General features: G+C 32.8%; 1 protein-coding gene across 1 annotated transcript in view; it reads left to right on the top strand.

Moving 5' to 3' along the window:
• Positions 1–1,279: 1,279 nt before the first annotated feature.
• Positions 1,280–20,690, top strand: part of dcdc2c (doublecortin domain containing 2C) — a 30,976-nt gene continuing 11,565 nt past the window's right edge. The window contains exons 1-6 of the mRNA XM_021467459.3: positions 1,280–2,726; positions 3,936–3,981; positions 7,165–7,241; positions 9,459–9,590; positions 9,662–9,805; positions 10,623–10,677. Of these exons, the coding sequence (XP_021323134.2) occupies positions 2,458–2,726; positions 3,936–3,981; positions 7,165–7,241; positions 9,459–9,590; positions 9,662–9,805; positions 10,623–10,677 (723 nt within the window). The 5' untranslated portion in view covers positions 1,280–2,457. The remainder of the gene's footprint in view (positions 2,727–3,935; positions 3,982–7,164; positions 7,242–9,458; positions 9,591–9,661; positions 9,806–10,622; positions 10,678–20,690) is intronic.

Here is a 20,690-nt window from a genome sequence, read left to right as displayed (position 1 = left end):
ACTATTAATATTAGTGAGTTATAATATTATTAATTCATATTTTCAGTCTGTGTGTTTCTGAAACGCTTATGAATCTCCATTGCTCTGAGATGATGGTTCTGCGTTTTCCTCAGAATGATTTTTCTAAAGTTGTGATGTGACGCTCTCTTGTGGTCAGATGTGGCTCTACATACTGTAATAGTTTAACCCTCATGGCTCAAATTGCACTAACTATAAGGGCTTATGACTAGGTCAAGCCGTCCTGGAATTAACTATGCATGAAAATTTAACCGAAGGGAGGAAATATGATTCATTTGTAGCAAAAGTGACAATCTTCACACCCCTGTTGCCCTTAATAGATTTCCCCCATAAATCTTTTAGGTCCTAGGGTGCTTACATTTCATAATAGATATCCAGAATAAACTTTACAAACATAATCAGGCAACCTTGTTGTGTAAAGTGATCTGTTATTCTACACTGTGAAGCAGACAATGAAACAGACAGACATGAGAGGAGCCCATCCTGCAGTATAGTATAAATGCAGTAGTATAAATAGCAGTTTATAATACTGCTGGTCTTAAAATATTGCAGCACTTTTATTTGACCTTTTTTAATAATAATAATAATAATAATAATAATAATAATAATAATAAAGCCATAATCTAAAGACACTATGACTTAAATGGTTTACCATTTGTTTTAATTATTATTAGTTTATGACAGTATTTGATCATGTACAGATAAAAATTTGACATATATAAACCCAACTCTGGGTCAAACATGGAATGTTTGTTAGAATATTTAAAAATGTTTTAAATAGAATTTAAAATCTAACCCAATGTTAGATTTAAAAAAAGTTTCAATATAATGTTAACATTTACTTTCTATGTGAATTTATGTTTTGAATTTTTACTGCAAATGTCACATCCATAACGCTGGAGTGGCTCATATACGTACATATACTCTCAGAAAAAAATATAAAATGTTGTGGTACAAATTGTGGTACAAACTTTCATGGTAAAAATCAGATCCATGAAGGTACCACTACAGTGACAAGACACTTTGTACCTTAACAGTGTCAAAGGTGCTTATCAAACATTTATTTAAAGTGCCTTAATTTTTAGTCTACAATACCCGTTTTATGTTTTACCAGTTGTTTTGTATTAAACAACTTAATAAATTATATTTATGAGTTTCTTTAAATATGCTTAAAAATTATGATTTATATTTTAATATGGAAATTATTCATAAAATCACTTTACCTTTATAGTAATAGTCATTTTTATAGTTATTGTAAGGAGTGGTTCGACACTTATGTACCTTTTTATAGGAAGAATTGTGTACCTTCAGTAAAAGGCACAGAACAGTATAAGAGGTCTTTTCTGTTCATATAAGTTACAACTTTTACAAAGGTACAAATCTTTTCCTCAAGGAACATTGAACCACAGTGTACGTTTTTTTCTGACAGTTAAAAAATGTGACTTAAGCTTGTCATTCTCAAAAAAAAAAAAAAAAAAAAGGAAATCATACAAAACAAGCATAAAATCATACAATTCAATGATAGAACATCCTTAATCACTGTTTCTTGTCCATCAAATGTGACCTCCAAGTCATAGACTTAGCCATGTATAGCATGCATTTTATGTTTAATTTTATGCAAATGGGACAGGACTGACAGAAACACGGGGAGGACTGTTAATTTGTTTGTATTGTATATTTCTTGTATTTATTTGTAGAATTTATAATTTCATGTTTTAATCAAGTTTTTTGTTTCTAAATAACAGTTTTTAGCATAACAAAACTATTAAGGCTGTAGGTTTAATTGGGCTGAGGACAAGGACAATGACAGGGTTAAAGAGTTTTTAACTTTAATTAAGGACAAAAATCTGAGAATCAAATGAATGCCATGTTTCTTTACAGAACAACTCAGAGAAATCAACCACCAGTTCATTTTAGAAATTTTCTGGCATTAAATATTTTTTATTCACTGTATTTAGGCCAAGGTTTTTTTTTTTGTTTTTTTTTTTTTTGCAGGGACAGTAAGCTGACACCTGATATTTTGGAGAAGTTGACCTAGGATACGCTGTCTCATACGACGGTGATGTAATTAATACACTGATTAAAGTTTAACCAATTGTTTATTCTTGTCTAAGACAGGTTAACCGATCCCTGATTGCCGCCGTTAAATCTCCAGTTACATCAGAGCACAGACTAAACTAGAACAAACTTTTAGAGGTAACAGGTAACGAAGCAAGAAGAAATGTTATGGCTATAAAAATTATATTTTTAGTTGACTTGAGACAACATTTTTTTTTTTTGACAATTTCTTTCAGTCCTTTAACCTCTGGCTGTCTCCAGGACGAGGGAAACAACGGTTCAGACAACGTTTAACTATTTTCTGTCGTTTAAGTGTTTTCTCTATTCTGTATACAGATTTATTTTTGGGCTTGTCAGCACCTCCTCGTGGTTTACTTTATAATGTCTCATCCACAGCTTCCTCCGACAAAAACGGTGACTGTGTTCAGGAACGGAGATGCTTTTTACCCCGGCCGAAGGTTTATCATAAACCAGCGCCAGTCGGTGACTTTTGACACTTTTCTGAACACTGTCACTCGAGATATCACGGCACCATTTGGGGCAGTGCGAAACATTTACACCCCTAATGGTCACAGGGTGGTGAATCTGCAGCAGCTGATGCACGGACAGATGTATGTGGCCGCCGGAGGAGAGAGATTGAAAAAAATGGAGTAAGTTCATTCATACACGTGATGCTGATGGCATTCATTAACTTCTGTATGATCAGGCAAAACTGAGTGTCACTTTTAAATTGTTTCTAGTCTTGCCTGTAGAGTACTACAGTCACTGTTACTGAAGGAAAATTTATATTTTTATTTAATTAAACTGCTTTTATTGACCTAGACTAGGGCTGAAAGTAACATTTTTTGGTGAGGGTCTGTTGTTCATGTTAGATCTCCCAAACTGTTTTACATTATATTCACATCATTTTGACTATTATAAAAATAATGAACTTTTACTCCTTCTACACGGTTACAGATTATGTGAGTTAACGTCAAATACGAAGACTAATGTAACAAGTTGTAACACTATCTGGGGAAAGAAGTAACAGGTCATTTGGTGAAATAATACCCACACTCCAGAGTTTAAAGAACCTTGTCAACAGTTTAAATTGAATATTTGCAGAACTTAAAATTTTTCTATAACAATTTACTTTTTGCCTGTGTGTGCATTTGCGTGTAAAGTCTATTTGTTTGGAAACTTTCAACTAAACACTATAACATGTTGCTGTGGGTTTAATGCATAAAGCATGTTTCAAATAGGTCACTATATTTGCCACAATTTCAGACAAACTTGTCTGGATCTGGGATGCAGGCTTTGTGGACACAGAAACAACAGCATCTGACAGTTTCTGCACTGTAAAAAAACAGTTGACTCAATTCAAAATTTTAAGGCAACAAACCTCAGGACATTTTTGAGTTGCTAAATTACCCAATTACTGCATTTGACTCAATTTAAGTTGAGTAAACTCATGTCTTGAAGTTTGTTGCCTTAATTTTAGGTTGGGTACACTTTTTTTTTTTTTTTTTTTAATATAGTGTGCATGTACACCTGTCTGTTCTTTATTTTTATGGCCTATAAGGGGCACACAGTATACAGTGTGTGTGTATACCGTGCATACACACACACACACACACACACACACACATGACAAGTTACAAATAACTTTGAAAAAAAAAAAGGTTACAACACTCCCTGTTTCCCCCTACAATTTGCATTACCACAGGTTTAATACAGATAGCATGAATAAACTGTGGTTGGTGTAGTAATCCATGGCTAATTTGTGGTTGTTATGGTTTAACTAAAAAAGAAAACAGTGTTTGCTATAATGCCAAAGCAATTACATTAACTGTATTCTTTCTCTTTTCTTTTTTTCATAGCTATAATAACATAACACAGAAACCAGCAAAAAAGAAAAGTGAATCGGTAAGTCATGGTATCTACATTCTTAAAGGGCAAAAAGTTATCATTCTATCAACGCATTAATAATTTAAAACTGTCAAGCTGGGGGAAAAAATTTACTGACAGATTTTTGTATTAAAATATACTTTTGTTGTCTTGCAATAAAACTATAACTGAGCACCTTACAATATATATATATATATATATATATATATATATATATATATATATATATATATATATATATATATATATATATGTGCAACTCTTTTAGAATGTATGACAATTCACTTGACATACTTACTTTACTTTACTTGTTGGGATGGGATTATAGCTGACCAGGAGGTACATTTCAAAATGCATGAGATTTGTGAAGTCACTGCAGAGTGCAACCATATTGTAGTGAAAGTTTATCCTTTGCACATATTTTTAAGACCTGCAGGTGACTCTTTATGAGTATTTCATGATAGTTTTAAACCTTAAATTATTTATACAATTAAGACAATGCAATGTTATTTTATTTATTTGATTATTTAATTTTTGTTTACCTGAACACTGTTCAGACTCCCCTAAACCAAAGCACTGTTTATATCACTTCTGTCTTTTCTCTTGTAATTTGATCATTATAGTTTATGCATGATTATCTCCCCTACAGAAACCTCCCAGTTTATTTATTGAATAAAGTTATTAATAATAAATCACTAAATTCTTTCTAAATAGAGCTATTTACACTAGGTCAGACTTTAATATGGCCATTACTGCCATACCATGTACCGCCACCAACGAGTGAAACAACGAGTTTTTTAGGTATGACCAAAATTTGCGACTATGCCGCCAGGAGGCACAAAGGGACGGGATGCAAACCGACAGAAATAGCCTAGACATTAGCTGTAAATACTCTGCTACTTGTAAATAAACATAAACAATGAAACAAAGCATTATAATTCCATCATTAATCATTAAAAAGACATCTAGGCTTCAAAATTTAAATGAAAAGAATAACAAATAACCTTTGGGGTAAAGTGCTTCAAAACAAGTCCACTATATGCTTTAGCACCAAAACAAAGATTGCCGTGAGATTGTGTAAGTTTGTTAAATAAAATAATAATCTAGCCTAAATAAAATTAAAGTGAAAAAGTCACAGTTTCAGAGAATCCTATATTAACTGAAAGAAGGATATTTTTGGTCACAGTTTGTCACAAACGAGTTGACAAACCAGCGCTGGTGCTGATCGCCTCTGTGCTGCCTGGAGCCGAGTCATAAACTCTACAAATAGGCTATTGATGATTTAATGTAGGCTACAACCAACAAACCAACCTTTTTCCATTTGAGAAATTGCAGTTATTAATAGTTCCTAAATAATATACATTGTTAAATAGCCTACATAGTCTAATCTACAAATCCTAAGTTTTTCTTGATGTTTGCATAATGAAAACTTTGCACCAAACTGAGGCTTTCATTTTACAGCTAAAAAACATGTATGCAAATTAATGCAATATCATATGTAAACAACAAAATTCTTATATGCTATGTAGTAGCCTATACTTAGGGCCAGATGAAATCTGCGGATACTTTTTGCTATTTCTGTGGGGAATTATTACTGCAGAGAGGTAAAAGTCTGCAGATTTCTGTGGAATTATTTTGAGAGTATCATAACTAAAACCTTAATATATGAAATAAAAATAATACCTTTTTAACTTCTATTTAATCTTAAAAATCCAAATCCAATTAGATTCACTTTATTTTGTGAATAGCAAGTTTGTCATAATATATCAAGTAAAACACAGAAAATATTACTGTACAAACTGCATTGTACATAAATCAGATGAACATTTTCACATTAGTCAATAATATTACTGAAATTAATTTAAAAACTGAATAAAAATAGATTTACACACATTTACTCAAGTAAATAAACAGAATAGTGATGGGCTAAAAATCTGCGGAATTCTGCGCGCGCAGATTCCGGGTGGGCCTACCTATACTTTTCAAAAAGTCAACAAATGAGCCTTAAGGCTTATTGTCATTGTCTTTCTTTACACGCACACATGAACCGCGAGTGAGACAGAAGACATAAGACATAATCATAATTAAGACATAATCTTTAAACTAATAACTTCTATTAAAACTGTTGACAGAGGTTTTGTAATATATTACTACAGCGGAGTATTAATTAAATGCATATTTTCCGTGGAGCAATCTATTTGAGGTAACCTAATATTTTTATTTGACAGAAGAAGAAAAAAACATGATTGGACAAACAGCCTATCCCGGTTTTTAAAAAGGGTTCAATCAGTGTTTTGTCATTTAAGTAAAAAATGTAAAGCAGGATTTATTTATTCTTTTTGTTTAGTTTATCTGGGGTCTCATTTATAAAGGTGTACACTCAAAACAGTGGCAGAAATGTGCTTACGCCACTTGCCATGCAAAAGTTGTGTTCTATTAACCCAAAAAGTGACAGGAAAATGTGCACAGCTGCAAAGTAAGTAGACTCTAAGTAAATTTAACTTCAATGTTGACTTTATTAAACCCCTTCACGACCCATGTTTAAATAATAAATTCTGGTGTACATTCACTTTTAGGAACTTTTATAAGTTTTCAAATCTCAATATACATTGCAGAAAAAGCTTAGTATTAAAATATAATATTTATGGGGTCCTTATTTTTTTGTAAAACTATGACTAAAATGTTGTGTTAGTAATTCGTTGGCTAATGATAAAATGCTTATCCCTCATTTGTAAGTTGCTTTGGATTAAAGCGCCTGCTAAATGAATAAATGTAAATGCAAATGTGAACCATTGGCGTCTCTGCATGGGATCCTAACCCATACGACTGTTGTTTAAATAGGGTTCAAATCGGGAGTCAGAAAGATGCCGGCTTTGTACTATTTAAAGTTCGGACTATTTGAAGTGACTTATTAAGCTCATAGTTTTTTTATAGCTTTCCTCAGAGACCAGAATTCAATGGACCATAATACAGCAATAATCATAAAAATGGCCACTTAGAGTGACTTTGCTTGAGGTTATGGCACTATATGTCACTGTCTGTCACCCTTTTAGCTGCTTGTTTCCATCTGAACAACAACCAACATAGCATTTAAGAAGGCTGATTGAAGAAAAGCAGATGTGTAAGTGCCCTAAATGAGCAGTTGGAACAGTTATTGTCAGTGATGCTCAGCGGGGTCCTGTTCATTTGTCTCCTCTGCAGATTCAACCTGTAGTTCACAGCAGAATAATTGTCCCAGCTCGATGGAAGAGAATCAGTAATGAGTCGTGCACCATCAAGTGAGCCCTGCTTTTAATGTGTCCCTATTGGAAGTCTTCAATGGCAAACCCTCAGGCTACTGCAAAGTCTAATTCTTTAAACAAGTAATACTGTCTAATGGTATAAAATCGGATCAGTGGGCCCTGCTTTACTTCATTATTTATTTCTAATAGCGTCTCTTTTTCTCACATGTTGTTAAGCCCAATGTATACTTTGGTTGTTGCATGTTTTTTTAATCTTGTACATTAGTGTACTGTTTTTTTTTTATTTAATTATTTCTCAATACTGTTAATTTTTCACAGTATTTCCTTTTTTTTGTCTGGAGAAAGCCTTATTTCTTTTAATTTGGCTGAAATAAAAAGCAAAATCTGATAAGGTTATTATTATTAGCCCTCTTAAGTAATTTTTTTTTTCTTCTATTGATTATATAAAGATTCATCTTTGTCCCACGTCTGCACCTTTTCTTTAAAAAAAAAAAAAAAAGCAGTAAGTTAATCTTTGCACTTGTTTAAAAGTAGATTTAAAGACAACTCATTTAAATATATTTAAGTCAGGGTCAGTGTATGTTGTTTTTGTTATTCTCAAGACATTTTAACATTAAATCTATTTAAAAGTGCTATTATTTCATTAGATACTTGTACTTTTTTATTTGATGCTTGTACATAAAAAAAAAAAATTATAACATAATAAGAATAAAATATAAAAGCAGCTGTGGCTAGTTAGATAAATTATTACTAGTAAGAATGATAAGAGTTACTAGTGCCGAATAAATAAATATTATCCATTAGGAAGAATTATTTAATGAATATGTATTTATTTAACAGAGATTTATGTTTAATAAACAAGAACATTAATGCTATTATATAGAATAAAGAGCTATATACAGTTGAAGTCAGAATTATTTGCCAACCACTTCAGAAAACTGAAAATGTCCTTGTTCTGTTAAACATCATTTTGGATATATATATATATATATATATATATATATATATATATATATATATATATATATATATATATATATATATATATATATATATATATATATATAAAGGGGGGGGGGTAAGGGGTGGGGGCTGATAATTCTGACTTCACATGTATATTTCAGTATATAAAGTATAATTTAATAACAGGCACTAACATATAAAAATAGACAAATATTAGTTCCTGTACTCATTTTTTTTTACTCGCTCAAACTACTTAATTAAAATGAACTGAAGAAACACAATTCTTGAGATTTCATTGGGACAACAAAATTTTTTATGTTTAATCCACATAAATTTGTTACAAATTTTAAGTTAACTTAATCGATTTGTGTTGGGACAACATGAATGAATTGTGTGGAACCCTGCATTTTTTTACAGTGTGAATAACAATTAGTATGTCAAAAAAGTAAATATATAGATTTCCACAGAAGTCAGTTGCATTTTTTGTTAGTGATACTTATAAAGTAGTTACTATACATCCACAATAAAAAAAAATAATAATAATAATAAAAACCCCTGCTTGCTCAAACTATTTATTTAAAATGAGCTGAAACAACACAGTTTTGGATATTTTCTTTGGGACAACGTATTTGTTTTATGTTTAGTCCACTCAGATTTGTTAAGTTCACTTAATCATTTTGTGTTGGGACTCTGCAGTTTTTACAGTTTAGTCACTATTGATAAAAGTAGCAGTGATGATTGAATAAAGAAATACTAGCATAAACACTAGCAATTAAGTACTAGTAACTACTAAAGTATTTAATGAAAAATGACTAGTACCTATACTAGTATCTAATGAATAAGTACTTAATATATATATATATATATATATATATATATATATATATATATATATATATATATATATATATATATATATATATATATATATATATATATATATATATATATATATATATATATATAATTTATTTATTTTTTAATGGAAAAGATCTACCCACACATGTACTTTTTATGTTCTAGTAACTAATGTATTAGTAATTACTCATTAGTTAGTAGTACTTTTACAAGTTACAAGTATTTTTTAGATACTAGAACCAATTTAATAGATTCTAATTTTACTTATTATATTACTTTGCTAGTTTTATTCATTTATTCAGTTAGTTATTATATACATAGTTCAAAATCTTACTGCTCAGATCATTTCAGTGTAGGTGTAAAATTAAGCGTACTTTGGGCTTTAAAGATCAATTTGATTTTCTCAAAGCCAAAACTGATTTTATCTTGTAGTGTTTTTATCAATGGAGATATCTTGGTTCCTCCAGCACGAATTTTAATTCCAAAACACACGCTTGCTAGCTGGGAAAATGTATTGGCCATGGTGACCGAGAAGGTTTCCCTTCGCACTGGAGCTGTGCACAGGTATGTGTTGCATGCATAAATGTGCAGTACATGTGTAAAATGTAAGCGTTGAGTGATCTCATTTCTTTCAGATTGTGCATGCTGAATGGAAGGCCTTTACGTGGAGCGTACGAGCTGCAGAACAACCACAGTTATGTTGCTGTAGGGGCAGAGAAGTTCAGGTCTTTGCCATATCATCTGGCACCAAGCAAAGGAGCAATTCACAGCTTCACTGTGTAAGAACGATTACAAGACAATGTAGTTGGTGAAATTTGCTATCATTTGCTCACCTCTTGCCATTCAGAATCTGTATGATTTTCTTTCTTCCACAGAGTACAAAGGGAGAAGCACTATAGATATGTAGTCCTTTTTGAAGTTATATGATTGCGTCTATGCACAGATTGAATAAATTGCCCTTCTGTTTGAATATATCTAATGCTCAACAAGACAAATATAGTAAATAAAGTAGTATTCATTGTTTAAAGGAATACATTTTAGAATATTAATTAATGTGAAGGCAAACTTGAATTTTTAGCAGTATTACTTCTGTCTTATAAATTCCAAAATGCTGACTTGGTGCTAAAAAAATATTTATTATTACTATATTAAAGTAATTTTACTTAGTTTTTTTTTTTATTGGAATGTATTATTGTGAATTTTTCAATAAAATATTTTTAAATAATAACTTATTATTCAACTATAGTTTATAGTTAATTAATTTATTATAAATTATTGTCATATAAAAATTTATTTAAATAAAATACTATTGTTGAATGACTGTGTATTTAGCCGAAAACAATCAAACAATAAATAAATAAAATAAAATGAATGCATTGGAAATTAACCAATTAAATTGTAAACATTTTAAAGAAGTCAACATTAATATATTATTTAGTAATTATTTAATCTCACATCTAACATACTGTCTTTTTGGTTTTACAATATTGGGTTATTCTCATTTGTTTTCCACAGAAGGAGGATTGGAAAAACCAGAGGAAGAGTTTTCTCTCGTTCTTTTTTCTTCTTTAAGTGACTTTTTTTGTTTGTTTTTAGGATCAACAATGACATTCTTCCATCTCTAAGAAAAGAAAAACAACACCGAAATCTGGTAAGGACACCAAAGCAATGAGCATAGTGTAGTGGTGTAACATATCTCAAATCGTTTTGGATCACATAATGTTTTTTTAGTCACAGATCAGATTATTTTTCAGATCAGAAAAAAGAGGAGGAGACAAATGTAATTTACTTTTAATTTACTACAAAAATACTGCAAGAAACTTTTGGTTTTAACAAACAAGGGATCCGCTCTTCGTACGTGGATTACTCAGTTAGCTGGATTTTGTTATTGATGATTTGACATGATTCAGGATTGTTTTATTCTTCAAAACGCATCCAAGAGTTTTTGTCATAGCAACAGTTCTGGCAGCTCAAACCTGCTCGCGAGCAGGCTTATTTTATATAAACAGGATTGGATTGGGTCTTTTCAAGAAAAGGTAATGCTAAAAGTATGTACCAAATGCTGATATTTCCTTATAGTAGTAATTATATACACTTGGAAAAATAGTAAAATAGTTTAAATAAAATAAAAAAGTAAAAAAATAAAATAAAACGTATGCAATCTGCACTCTAAAACGAAAGTGGAAAAACTGTTCTCCACAAAGTGGTTTAAAGAGAACATTTATTAATATGGACTTTTAGATACAAATGCATGCTATTTTAAGGACCCAGCTTTAGTACAATTTGTCTATGATAATAGACATGCACAATATTCAACAGTTTTTTTTTAAGGAATAATAATTTATGCAGTCATGCACTCGTTTTGACAGCTAATATAATGGTGATTTGATGCTTCACTAAAGTTGCAGACACTTTTACTGATATTAAAATGCTTTTATGATGCAAAATTAATTTAAACAGCCAGCTATTCCTTAAACCGATTAAGAAACCTGACTATAATGAAGAAAATCTGCTTGTAATTTAAAATTAACTAAATTGCTAAATACTCTTGACAAATACAGTAAAAGCGTAACACCTGCAGCCCACAACAAAGGTGTAAAGTTATTGCGTATCATATTTTACAAACCGTTTACTGTGAATTTTTATGTAATTTTGCTCACATGGATAATTGAAAATTAATCAGATGATGTCATTGCGCTTCTGTGCCATCAACCAGTCAACCCAATCGTTGGATTGCTAATCATGATTTCAAGGATCGATAGAGCAGTCCTTCACAACACACACAGCGATCTCAGATCAGTTCATCCAGACATTTTAATCTGATCCGCAAACTTGTTTGAAGAACCAAATTAGCCAGAGATCAGTTACCAAGATTAACTGATCCAGGATCTGCCAAATCATCTTAGATCATTTAAGCAAGGTACGAAGAACAGACCCCAGGACTTAGAACCTGTAATTTTATTAATAATAAAATAAAGAAGTAATCAGCTAAATAAAAAAAAAGTAAAATATTCAGTATTGTAAAAAAAATCACTGTTATAATACTGTTGCTGATAATGCTAATTGTATAAATCTAACATAATAACAACCCATATTTTTTTTGTACTTAATTATTAAAATTATAAAAAAATAAAAAAATAAAAAAAAATTAAATTTAAATTAAAAATTAAAATTATTTAAAAGATTAAAAAATAAACCCCACTATAATCCTCACATTGTGCAACTAACAAAATATGATGTTGATTATATGATTCATTTTACAAATTAAGCAAAAAGGTCAGTATTGAAAGTTGAGGTTGGCAGCATGGTGTATTAGGTAAAATAAATAATGATAACAAAAGGGAAGATCATAAAAAAGAATGATGAAATTATAAAAAATAAAAGAAAAGAAAAGGAACATATATTAAACTGAATTGGCTGGGTGGGTGGCATGTTCTTCAAACTTGTGGTTTTATGTCAAGAAGAGTTGTATGCTAGTGCTATATCAGCACTAGTACTCATCTGGAAGGTACAAACTAAAAGTGCCAGATGGTCAACCATTCATTCAACAGTAACTGCTTCAAGTTTTAGAGATTTAACATGCTCCAAGAATGGCAACTAAATATTACAAAACTTGATCACTTAAAATATCGAAGACTATTGTTAATTTTTTAATGTGTCATTTTTGAAGTATTATTCAGTGGCATATTTTTGATGGCTTGTTGTCGCCACCTATTGGTTAAATAATGTAATTGCTGCCTACAACCTTCATTTTTGAGCATCAACTTAAATGCACATGATGGTGATTTTAATCTTTACCATAAACATCAGTGGTTATATCTAAACTTTATACAGTACTTCTGTGTCATTTGACTGTTTGTAACTTCATAACTATCTCAAAAGACTAAAGACTTAATCTCTTTCTTATACTTTGCATTTTTCAAACACAGATTTTAATGCAGCGATTCGATGAGTTAATAAACATATGCAAATCACCATCATTTATAAATTACTGTATGTTGCCTTTGTGTTGAGATCCAGATTTTTTTTAAATAATTAATTGTGCAGCTTACATTGATTGCATTGATGCAGGCTAAAGATCAGTGACAGAAAAACCTTTAATAACCTAAGCAACCCACCACTTCCCAAATAACATCCCACAACTTCTTCCATCGTCATTATGTTTTACAGGAAAGCCTAAATGTTTGCATTCATGTGATTCTAATGCCGCAAGAGGCGATGTTTCTGCGATTGTTACAAATTTAGAATTAATCTACAAGTAAAAAAAAAATATATAAAAAATCCACGGGTCAAGTATGTTTTAAACCGTGGGTTGTGATCTGTATGAATCACGGATCAACCGTGATCCGTTACACCCCTAGCATAGTCTCATTTATTTTTTTTTCCTCAACCTAATCTAATGTCTTGAACTAGATTGATTCTGATCAGCCTCCATCCCCTTTGACCAATCCCAATTAGACTGAAAATCTATCTATCTAATTTCAATCTGATCCAGATATAAATTTGTCTACAGTTCATTAGTGTTGAGGATCAGATAGTTGAGGAAAAAAATGTTACCGTCACAGAATCTCAATGTCTCCAGTCAGGCCGGCGAGTGGGTACATTCCCCTCATCAATCACTGTCTGGAGCGGGTATTGAGTTCTTCTCACCTCTCCTTTTTCAAACTGTCCCACCGCTCGCAGTTTGTGTTACTTGATCAAGTGAGAGCTAGAATCCCTCACCAGGGGAAGACGCTGAACCCCTCGCCTGTACCTCGCCTGTAGAATGAGGATAAATTGTTTTGTGATAGCGCTCGTGTTCGCGTGATGCTTTTGGGATGGTCCAGACTACAACACAAGAGGTAGACCTGGCAAATAAGTGATGGAGAACAAATACACATTTAGTGGACTGGGAGCTGGAGCTCTCCGAAGTAAAACTTTGAGACATCTGGTCATTGTAAATAAGAGGAACGTGTGTGTTGTGTGTGTTGTTCTCGGATTGATTTCTCATGCTTCATCAGCTTCATTGAGTGGAGGAAATAATTTGAAGAAAGTGGCCAATTATCTTTGCTACAATGAAGATGGAGGAGCAATCAAAGTCTCATCAAAGTGTCATTACATTGCGAGGTGTAGTTTTATAATCGGTTTATATTTACCTGTAATGTGTGTTTGTTGAGGGGAACGCAAACACTTTAGCATGTATTAGTTTTCCCATCAGAGAATAAGTAATCGCAATTTGAAGATTTGTTTCATGCACTAGCAGACAATTGTTTTGATGTTTATTGAGTTTGTTTTAATCATTTTAAGAACAGTTTGGGTGCTTTTAGGGTTGGTTTGGTTGCTCAGTTCGAACCAAGTTCAAGTCAATGGATTCCCCTTGTTGGATTTTGTGTGTGTTTGTGTTTTTTTTTTCTCTGAACCATTGTGTGTTTGCATCATTATAGTGGCATCTGAGCAGCAACCAGTTGCTATGACTCATTTCTTCAAAGATATGTTTGGAAACATTTGATTAAGATATTAAAACTTATGCTTAACAGTTTAAATGTAATTCTATTCTATATTAACAGGGTGTCCGCGGGGTCTTCAAACATCTTAATGTCTCAAATCTCAAAATCTAAATTTCAGGCCTTAAAAAATATAAAATTTACTGAAATATTGTGTTGTAGGTCTTAAATCTTTTTTTAAGCAGGTCTTAATTTTCCTTTGTTCGTGTATTGCTGTTCAATCTGGCCATTGACACCTATACAATCACCAACAATCCCAATCTCAGTAAAACTTTACACTTTTGTTTTAATTTTAATTTTTTTACTTATGTATTTTTTTTACCATTTTTTTACCACAATTTTTTTTTACTATTTATTATTTACCATAATGGTTAAATTATTTTTTCTTACTATAACATTTGTTTAAAAGTGCTCCATGTATTTACTGCTGAGGACATCGACCTGGACAGATTGTTGTGCAGATAGATTTAGTTTATATAGTTTTTAAAACATTTGTTCATCTTAAATATATAAATATATTTTAAATGAAGTTTATGATATGGAAGTGTATTGATATATAGTTGAAGTCAAAATTTATTAACCCCTCGAAATATTAGCCCCCATGTTTATTTTTCCCCCCAATTTCTGTTTAGTGGAGAGAAGATTTTTTTAACACATTTCTAAACATAAAAGTTTTATTAACTCTTTTCTAATAACTGATTTATTTTATTTTTGCCATGATGACAGTACTTAATATTTTACTAGATATTTTTCACTTCTATATACACTTCTATACTAAAGTAACATTTAAAGGCTTAACTAGGTTAATTAGGTTAACTAGGCAGGACAGGGTAATTAGGCAAGTTATTGTATAACGATGGTTTGTTCTGTAGACTATCAAAAAATATATGTATCTTAAAGGGGCTTATAATTTTTGAAAAAAATAAAACTACTTTTATTCTAGCCGAACAATTTTTTTCTCTAGAAGAAAAAATATTATTAGACATACTGTAAAAATTGCCATGCTCTGTTCAACATCAATTGGTAAATATTTAAAAAAAGAAAAAAAAATCTAAGGGGGGCTAATAATTCTGTTATGATTTTAACTGTGAGTAGAGCTTGCTTGTTTTTACAGACTATTTAAAATATTTCGCTAAGAAATATCTCAAATATTTAATTTAAAATTATTATTGTATTCTAAAATGTAGCAAATTAGAATTTTGTTTTGATAGGACAAAGAAAAATCTCTTCCATCTGGACCATTTGAAAAATTCCTTAGTGTTTGTTATAGCCTTTTATTAGTCTAAAATTTCATTCATAGTGGTCCTAAAAAATCTTAAATTTAACTTTGTGTAACCTGCAAAATCCTTGATTAGGAATTAGAATTTTGTCATTTTTTAATTTAAAAGTGATTAAATAATTTGAAACGTTATTTAACAATGTCAATGTGATGTAATTATTACAGATTTATCAATATAAAAATAATGTAAAATAGTAATTAGTGACAAATAAATTATGGTTAGACTTTACCATAAGATTTCATTAGTTAATGTTAAATAATGTATTTACTAAGACAAATTAAGAATCAACAATACTTGTACAGCATTAGTTCAACATTTACTAATGCGTTAAAATGTTTGCTTGTTAACATTAGTTACACTGTAAGTCTAAAAATGCACAACTGTATTTTCATTACGTCATTAACTAATGTAAACAAAGACAAATATATACTTTAATCAATGCACTTTTCATTGTTTGTTGTTAATAAATACATTAACAAACAGTAAATAATACAACCTACCAAAATTGCTCACATTGGAAGCTTTGAACTGTTTTTTTGTTTAATTTTTTGAGAGAAATGAATACCTTCAGGTGTGGCATGGTGGCTCAGTGGTTAGCACTGTAAAGAAGGCCGCTGGTTTGATTCCCGGCTGGTTCAGTTGGCATTTCTATGTGGAGTTTGCATGTTCTTCCTATGTTGGTATGGGTTTCCTACTGGTCCTTCAGTTTCTCCCACAGTCCAAATGCATGCACTATAAGTGAATTGGGTAAACAAAACTGGCCCTAGTATATGAGTGTGTGTGTGTGTGTGTGTGAGTGTGTGTGTGCGTGTGTGTGTGTGTGTGTGTGTGTGTGAATCTATGGGTGTTTCCCAGTACTGGGTTGCAGCTAGAAGGCCGTCCGCTGCGTAAAACATATGCTGGAATAGTTGGCGGTTCATTCTGCTATGGTGACCTCTGAAAAAATCAGAGACTAAGCTGAAGGACAAAGAATGAATGAATACTTTCATTCTGGAAGAATGCATTAAGCTGCTTTGAAGTGGAATACTTTACATTGCACATTTAAGTAGTAGTCTTAGTAATAGTATTCATTTTACTGAAACATTAATTTAAATTACGTTTTTTTTTTTTAGTATTCATCAAAGAACAAATCCTATAAATTCACTGTTTTCACAATTGTACAGAGTACAAACTGTTTTCAGTTGCAAACAACATGTAACTTGAGAACTAAATCAGCATATTATAATGATTTATGAAGGGTTGTGTAACACTGAAGACTAAAGTTATGATGCTGAAAATTCAGCTCTACCAAATCTTAGTATTTCATATAATGGTTTAGATCATAATAAAAAAAAATCATAATAAATGCTAGACATGTACTTAAAATTAAAAGGAATATAAAGTTCTCTGCACAAAAGAATGATTGTTTGGCAAGCTCCTGTTCCTTATTTCTCTCATTTAATTCAAAGCTTACATTGCATTTACCACATGAGGGAGACAAAGACTCATCCATATCCTCTATCCACCACCTCTAAAAACACCTTTCTTTTCTTCATCCCACTGCTTGCCTTACCCAATGATGTCATCCTAACATAAACATTTTGATAATGGAATTGAGTTAGGGAAGAATCTACCTCATCTTCCCCAAACAATCGATACAGTATGTTTAAGCTTATATTTTATTGTCACATAAACGGTACGCAGAGGCTTGTGTATATTACTAGAAATCTCACTGTATACAGGCTTTTCTTTCTATTTTTTCTCTCTCCATGTGACAGAGCTGGCACTGCACCGACAGATGAAAGCAGTAGCGCGGCATTTGGTGTTTATTCTCCTACTGGCCTAACAGATGTTGAGCGAGGTGTCAGCGAAGTTGACACGGGTGGAAAAGTGCAACAGTGACAGAGATGATCACACTAGAGGCCATGCACACATCCGCGACTGTGACATGCAGCGGCAGAAAAGCCCCTTTCTGTGACACTGCAGGGTGAAAGTGTCCCCTCGTGTCTCTCGTGACTCGCTCGTGTCAGACCTGCTGCCGTCCCTGCGGTGGCTTCCTGTTTTGAAGAAGCACTGGTTTCTCTAGGGAATTGGCGGAGACACCCATCCAGCTGCTCTCTGTCAGGCCTGTCCTGTGCAGGCAGGGGGAGTGGTTCACTGATGCAGCAGGGGGTCTTCCACGCCTGGCTTCAGAGTCATTATCACATCACTCTGGAGTCAAGCTGTACAGTGGCATCCCCCCGGTGTTCGCAGTTCTTCCATGCTTCAGTTAATGTAAAGGATGCTACAACCTGTTATGAGGCCCAGCGTGGACTTGGTGCTAAAGGAGTAGTTCATCCGAAAAAGAAAATGACCTAGTCATTTATTGTTCCTCATGTGGTTTTAAACCGTTATGACATTCCTTCTACTGTTATTATAATGATAATAGTAGTACATTTATTTTATATAGCGCCTTTAAATTTACTTTCTTAAGGTGCTTTACACATGAAGACCTATTTTACCCCTTTTACAAGATATAAGATAAGTCTTTGGTGTCTCCAAAATGTGTCTTTAAAGTTTAAGCTCAAAATACCCATCAGCAATGGCAAATTTAGGCATGGGCGATCACTCAGGAAGGCATCTTGTTATAGAAGGCTTGGAGACCCCCCCCCCCCACCTCAATTACAATTTTATGCAAGACACCATATCCCCACTCCGGCCACCATTCTTCACTTTCCTCCATGACACCAAACCCACACTCCCCCCCGTCCCCCCACCCACCTCCACCCCTTTTCATTTTCGTTCACAACATCCCCTGCCACCCCTGCTCTTCAATTTCATCTGCGACATCCTTTCCAAACCCCTCCATCCCACTCTTCACTTTTGAGAGGGTGGCGTGAGCACTAAGAGGATGGCATGGTCGTCTTTGCCTAGAGCACCAGTTAGGCTTGCATTGCTCCAGCCCATCAGATTATTTATTATAGCCTCCAGTATCGGCCCTTTTAGTGTTTAAATGCATTGTAGCTGTTTTTATAGTCTGTGGCTTTAAATCCAAATGAGCTGCTTCTTTTCACCCAGCGTTTCCACGCTGTGCGAGTCTGCGTCTCATCATGCAGTGCGATAAACAGCACAGTGACAGAGACGGATTCGGATGAAGCTGAAATACAGCTCATTAGTCAAATATACCAAGTAAGGTTATTTGATCTATTTGTGGTGGAATTTATTCAAGCCTTTCTGATATGATAAGTCTCACACAAATGCAATTTACAGTTTACACACACACACACACACACACACACACACACACACATACACACACATACACACACACACATACACACACACACACACATTAGTATTTACTGATACATTGTGGCTGTGATGATTATTGCTCATAAGAATTACATAATGATTTTACTGTCTTTATTACAAACATGTTCTGTTTTTAAAACGTTTTAAAGTTATATAACTTATAAACATCACAGGGAGTTGGAACAGATATGTTAATCCCAGTTTAATCCCAGTAGGGAAAAACGCACTCCCACATCACGTTGGATTTGGTCCTATTTTACCCTCAGGAAATTTTTAAAAAGAGACTTGTTGTGTTTAAATCACCCCAATATGACAGTGGACACACTATACCAACACACAGCTCTGTCCAAACAGCATACAAACGCTGATTCCCTTTAAGGCCCAATCCAAATTTTATTTTATGACCTTATGCCTATGTCTACCCCTTGAAACAGAGCGTGAAGTGGAAGTGAAAAGTGTAAACTTCCTCTAAGAAAAGGACACATAATTGTTGTCATACAGTAGTTGCCTAGTAACATAAAAATCATAGAGCATTGCTCTGTACTAATGTCAACAAATGGCAGTTTGGTGCGTCTCAAGTTTTCAGAACTGAAAATCACATTTAGTGTGATCAGTCCCACTTGCAAAGTTTTGGGCTGTATTTGGATGAACGCTGTTTGTTTATAGCTTGAACGTGTTTTGAGGTTTTGGGTTTCCTTATGCACTTGTTATGACTGGTGGATCATGTTGCAAGAAGCATTTAACTTTTTCAACTCAATTCAGTTCAGTTCAATTCAAGTCATGTTTATTTATATAGCATTTTTCCCAATGTAGATTGCAACAAAGCGGTTTAACATAGAAGTTCTAGTAAATTGAAAATTGAAATTCAAGTAAACTGTGTCAGTCCAGTTTTCAGAGTTGATGTTCAGTTCAGTATGGTTTAAATTTCACTGCTGAAAGTACAAAGAGAAAATCCATCTATGCACAGCTCCACAAGTCCCAAACCAAGCAAGCCAGTGGCGACAGTGGCGAGGAACAAACTTCACCAATTGACAAAGTGATGGCAAAAAAAGTACTGTGTATTTACACAGTGGTCATGCTCAGTGGTGGAAAGAGCACTGAAAAATCATACTCAAGTAAAAGTACCATTACTTGCCCAAAATGTAGTGCAAGTAGAGTAAACATATCTGTAGTAAACAGGGTGTGAATTTGACGATCGTGTAATTCTGTAATCCCTGTAAACCTGTAATTCGCACCCTGGTTGTAAATATTAGCCGAAGTGTGAGTTAAAAGTACCCCTTTTTAAAGTACTCAAGAGTACTGAGTGAGTATCACACTATGAATGGTGATTGTGTATACATGCCATTTGTGTATGTTTGTGAAAGTGTAACATTATGAAGTGCATTAAGTTCTTGTTTAAGGCCATTTGGCGATTTCAGTTGTCATACAGTAAACATCCTTCATCTTCTCATCAGTGGCATGCCTTCTAGACAGTCTCTCGATCATTGAGTGACAAGATTTTGGACATCTCCTTAGACACTTTCAATGCTTTCAAGCATTTATAAAGCTCTCATGTCTTGAGGTTGCTCAGAATGGTGCGATTTACCATCTATGTGCGATTTGATTGGACAGGAATCACAGGACTGAGTTTT

The sequence above is a fragment of the Danio rerio genome, chromosome 17 (assembly GCF_049306965.1).
Source record: "Danio rerio strain Tuebingen ecotype United States chromosome 17, GRCz12tu, whole genome shotgun sequence".
Lineage (NCBI taxonomy): Eukaryota > Metazoa > Chordata > Actinopteri > Cypriniformes > Danionidae > Danio > Danio rerio.
The sequence above is the reverse complement of the archived record's forward strand: the minus strand, read 5'-3'. Positions and strand labels throughout refer to the sequence as shown.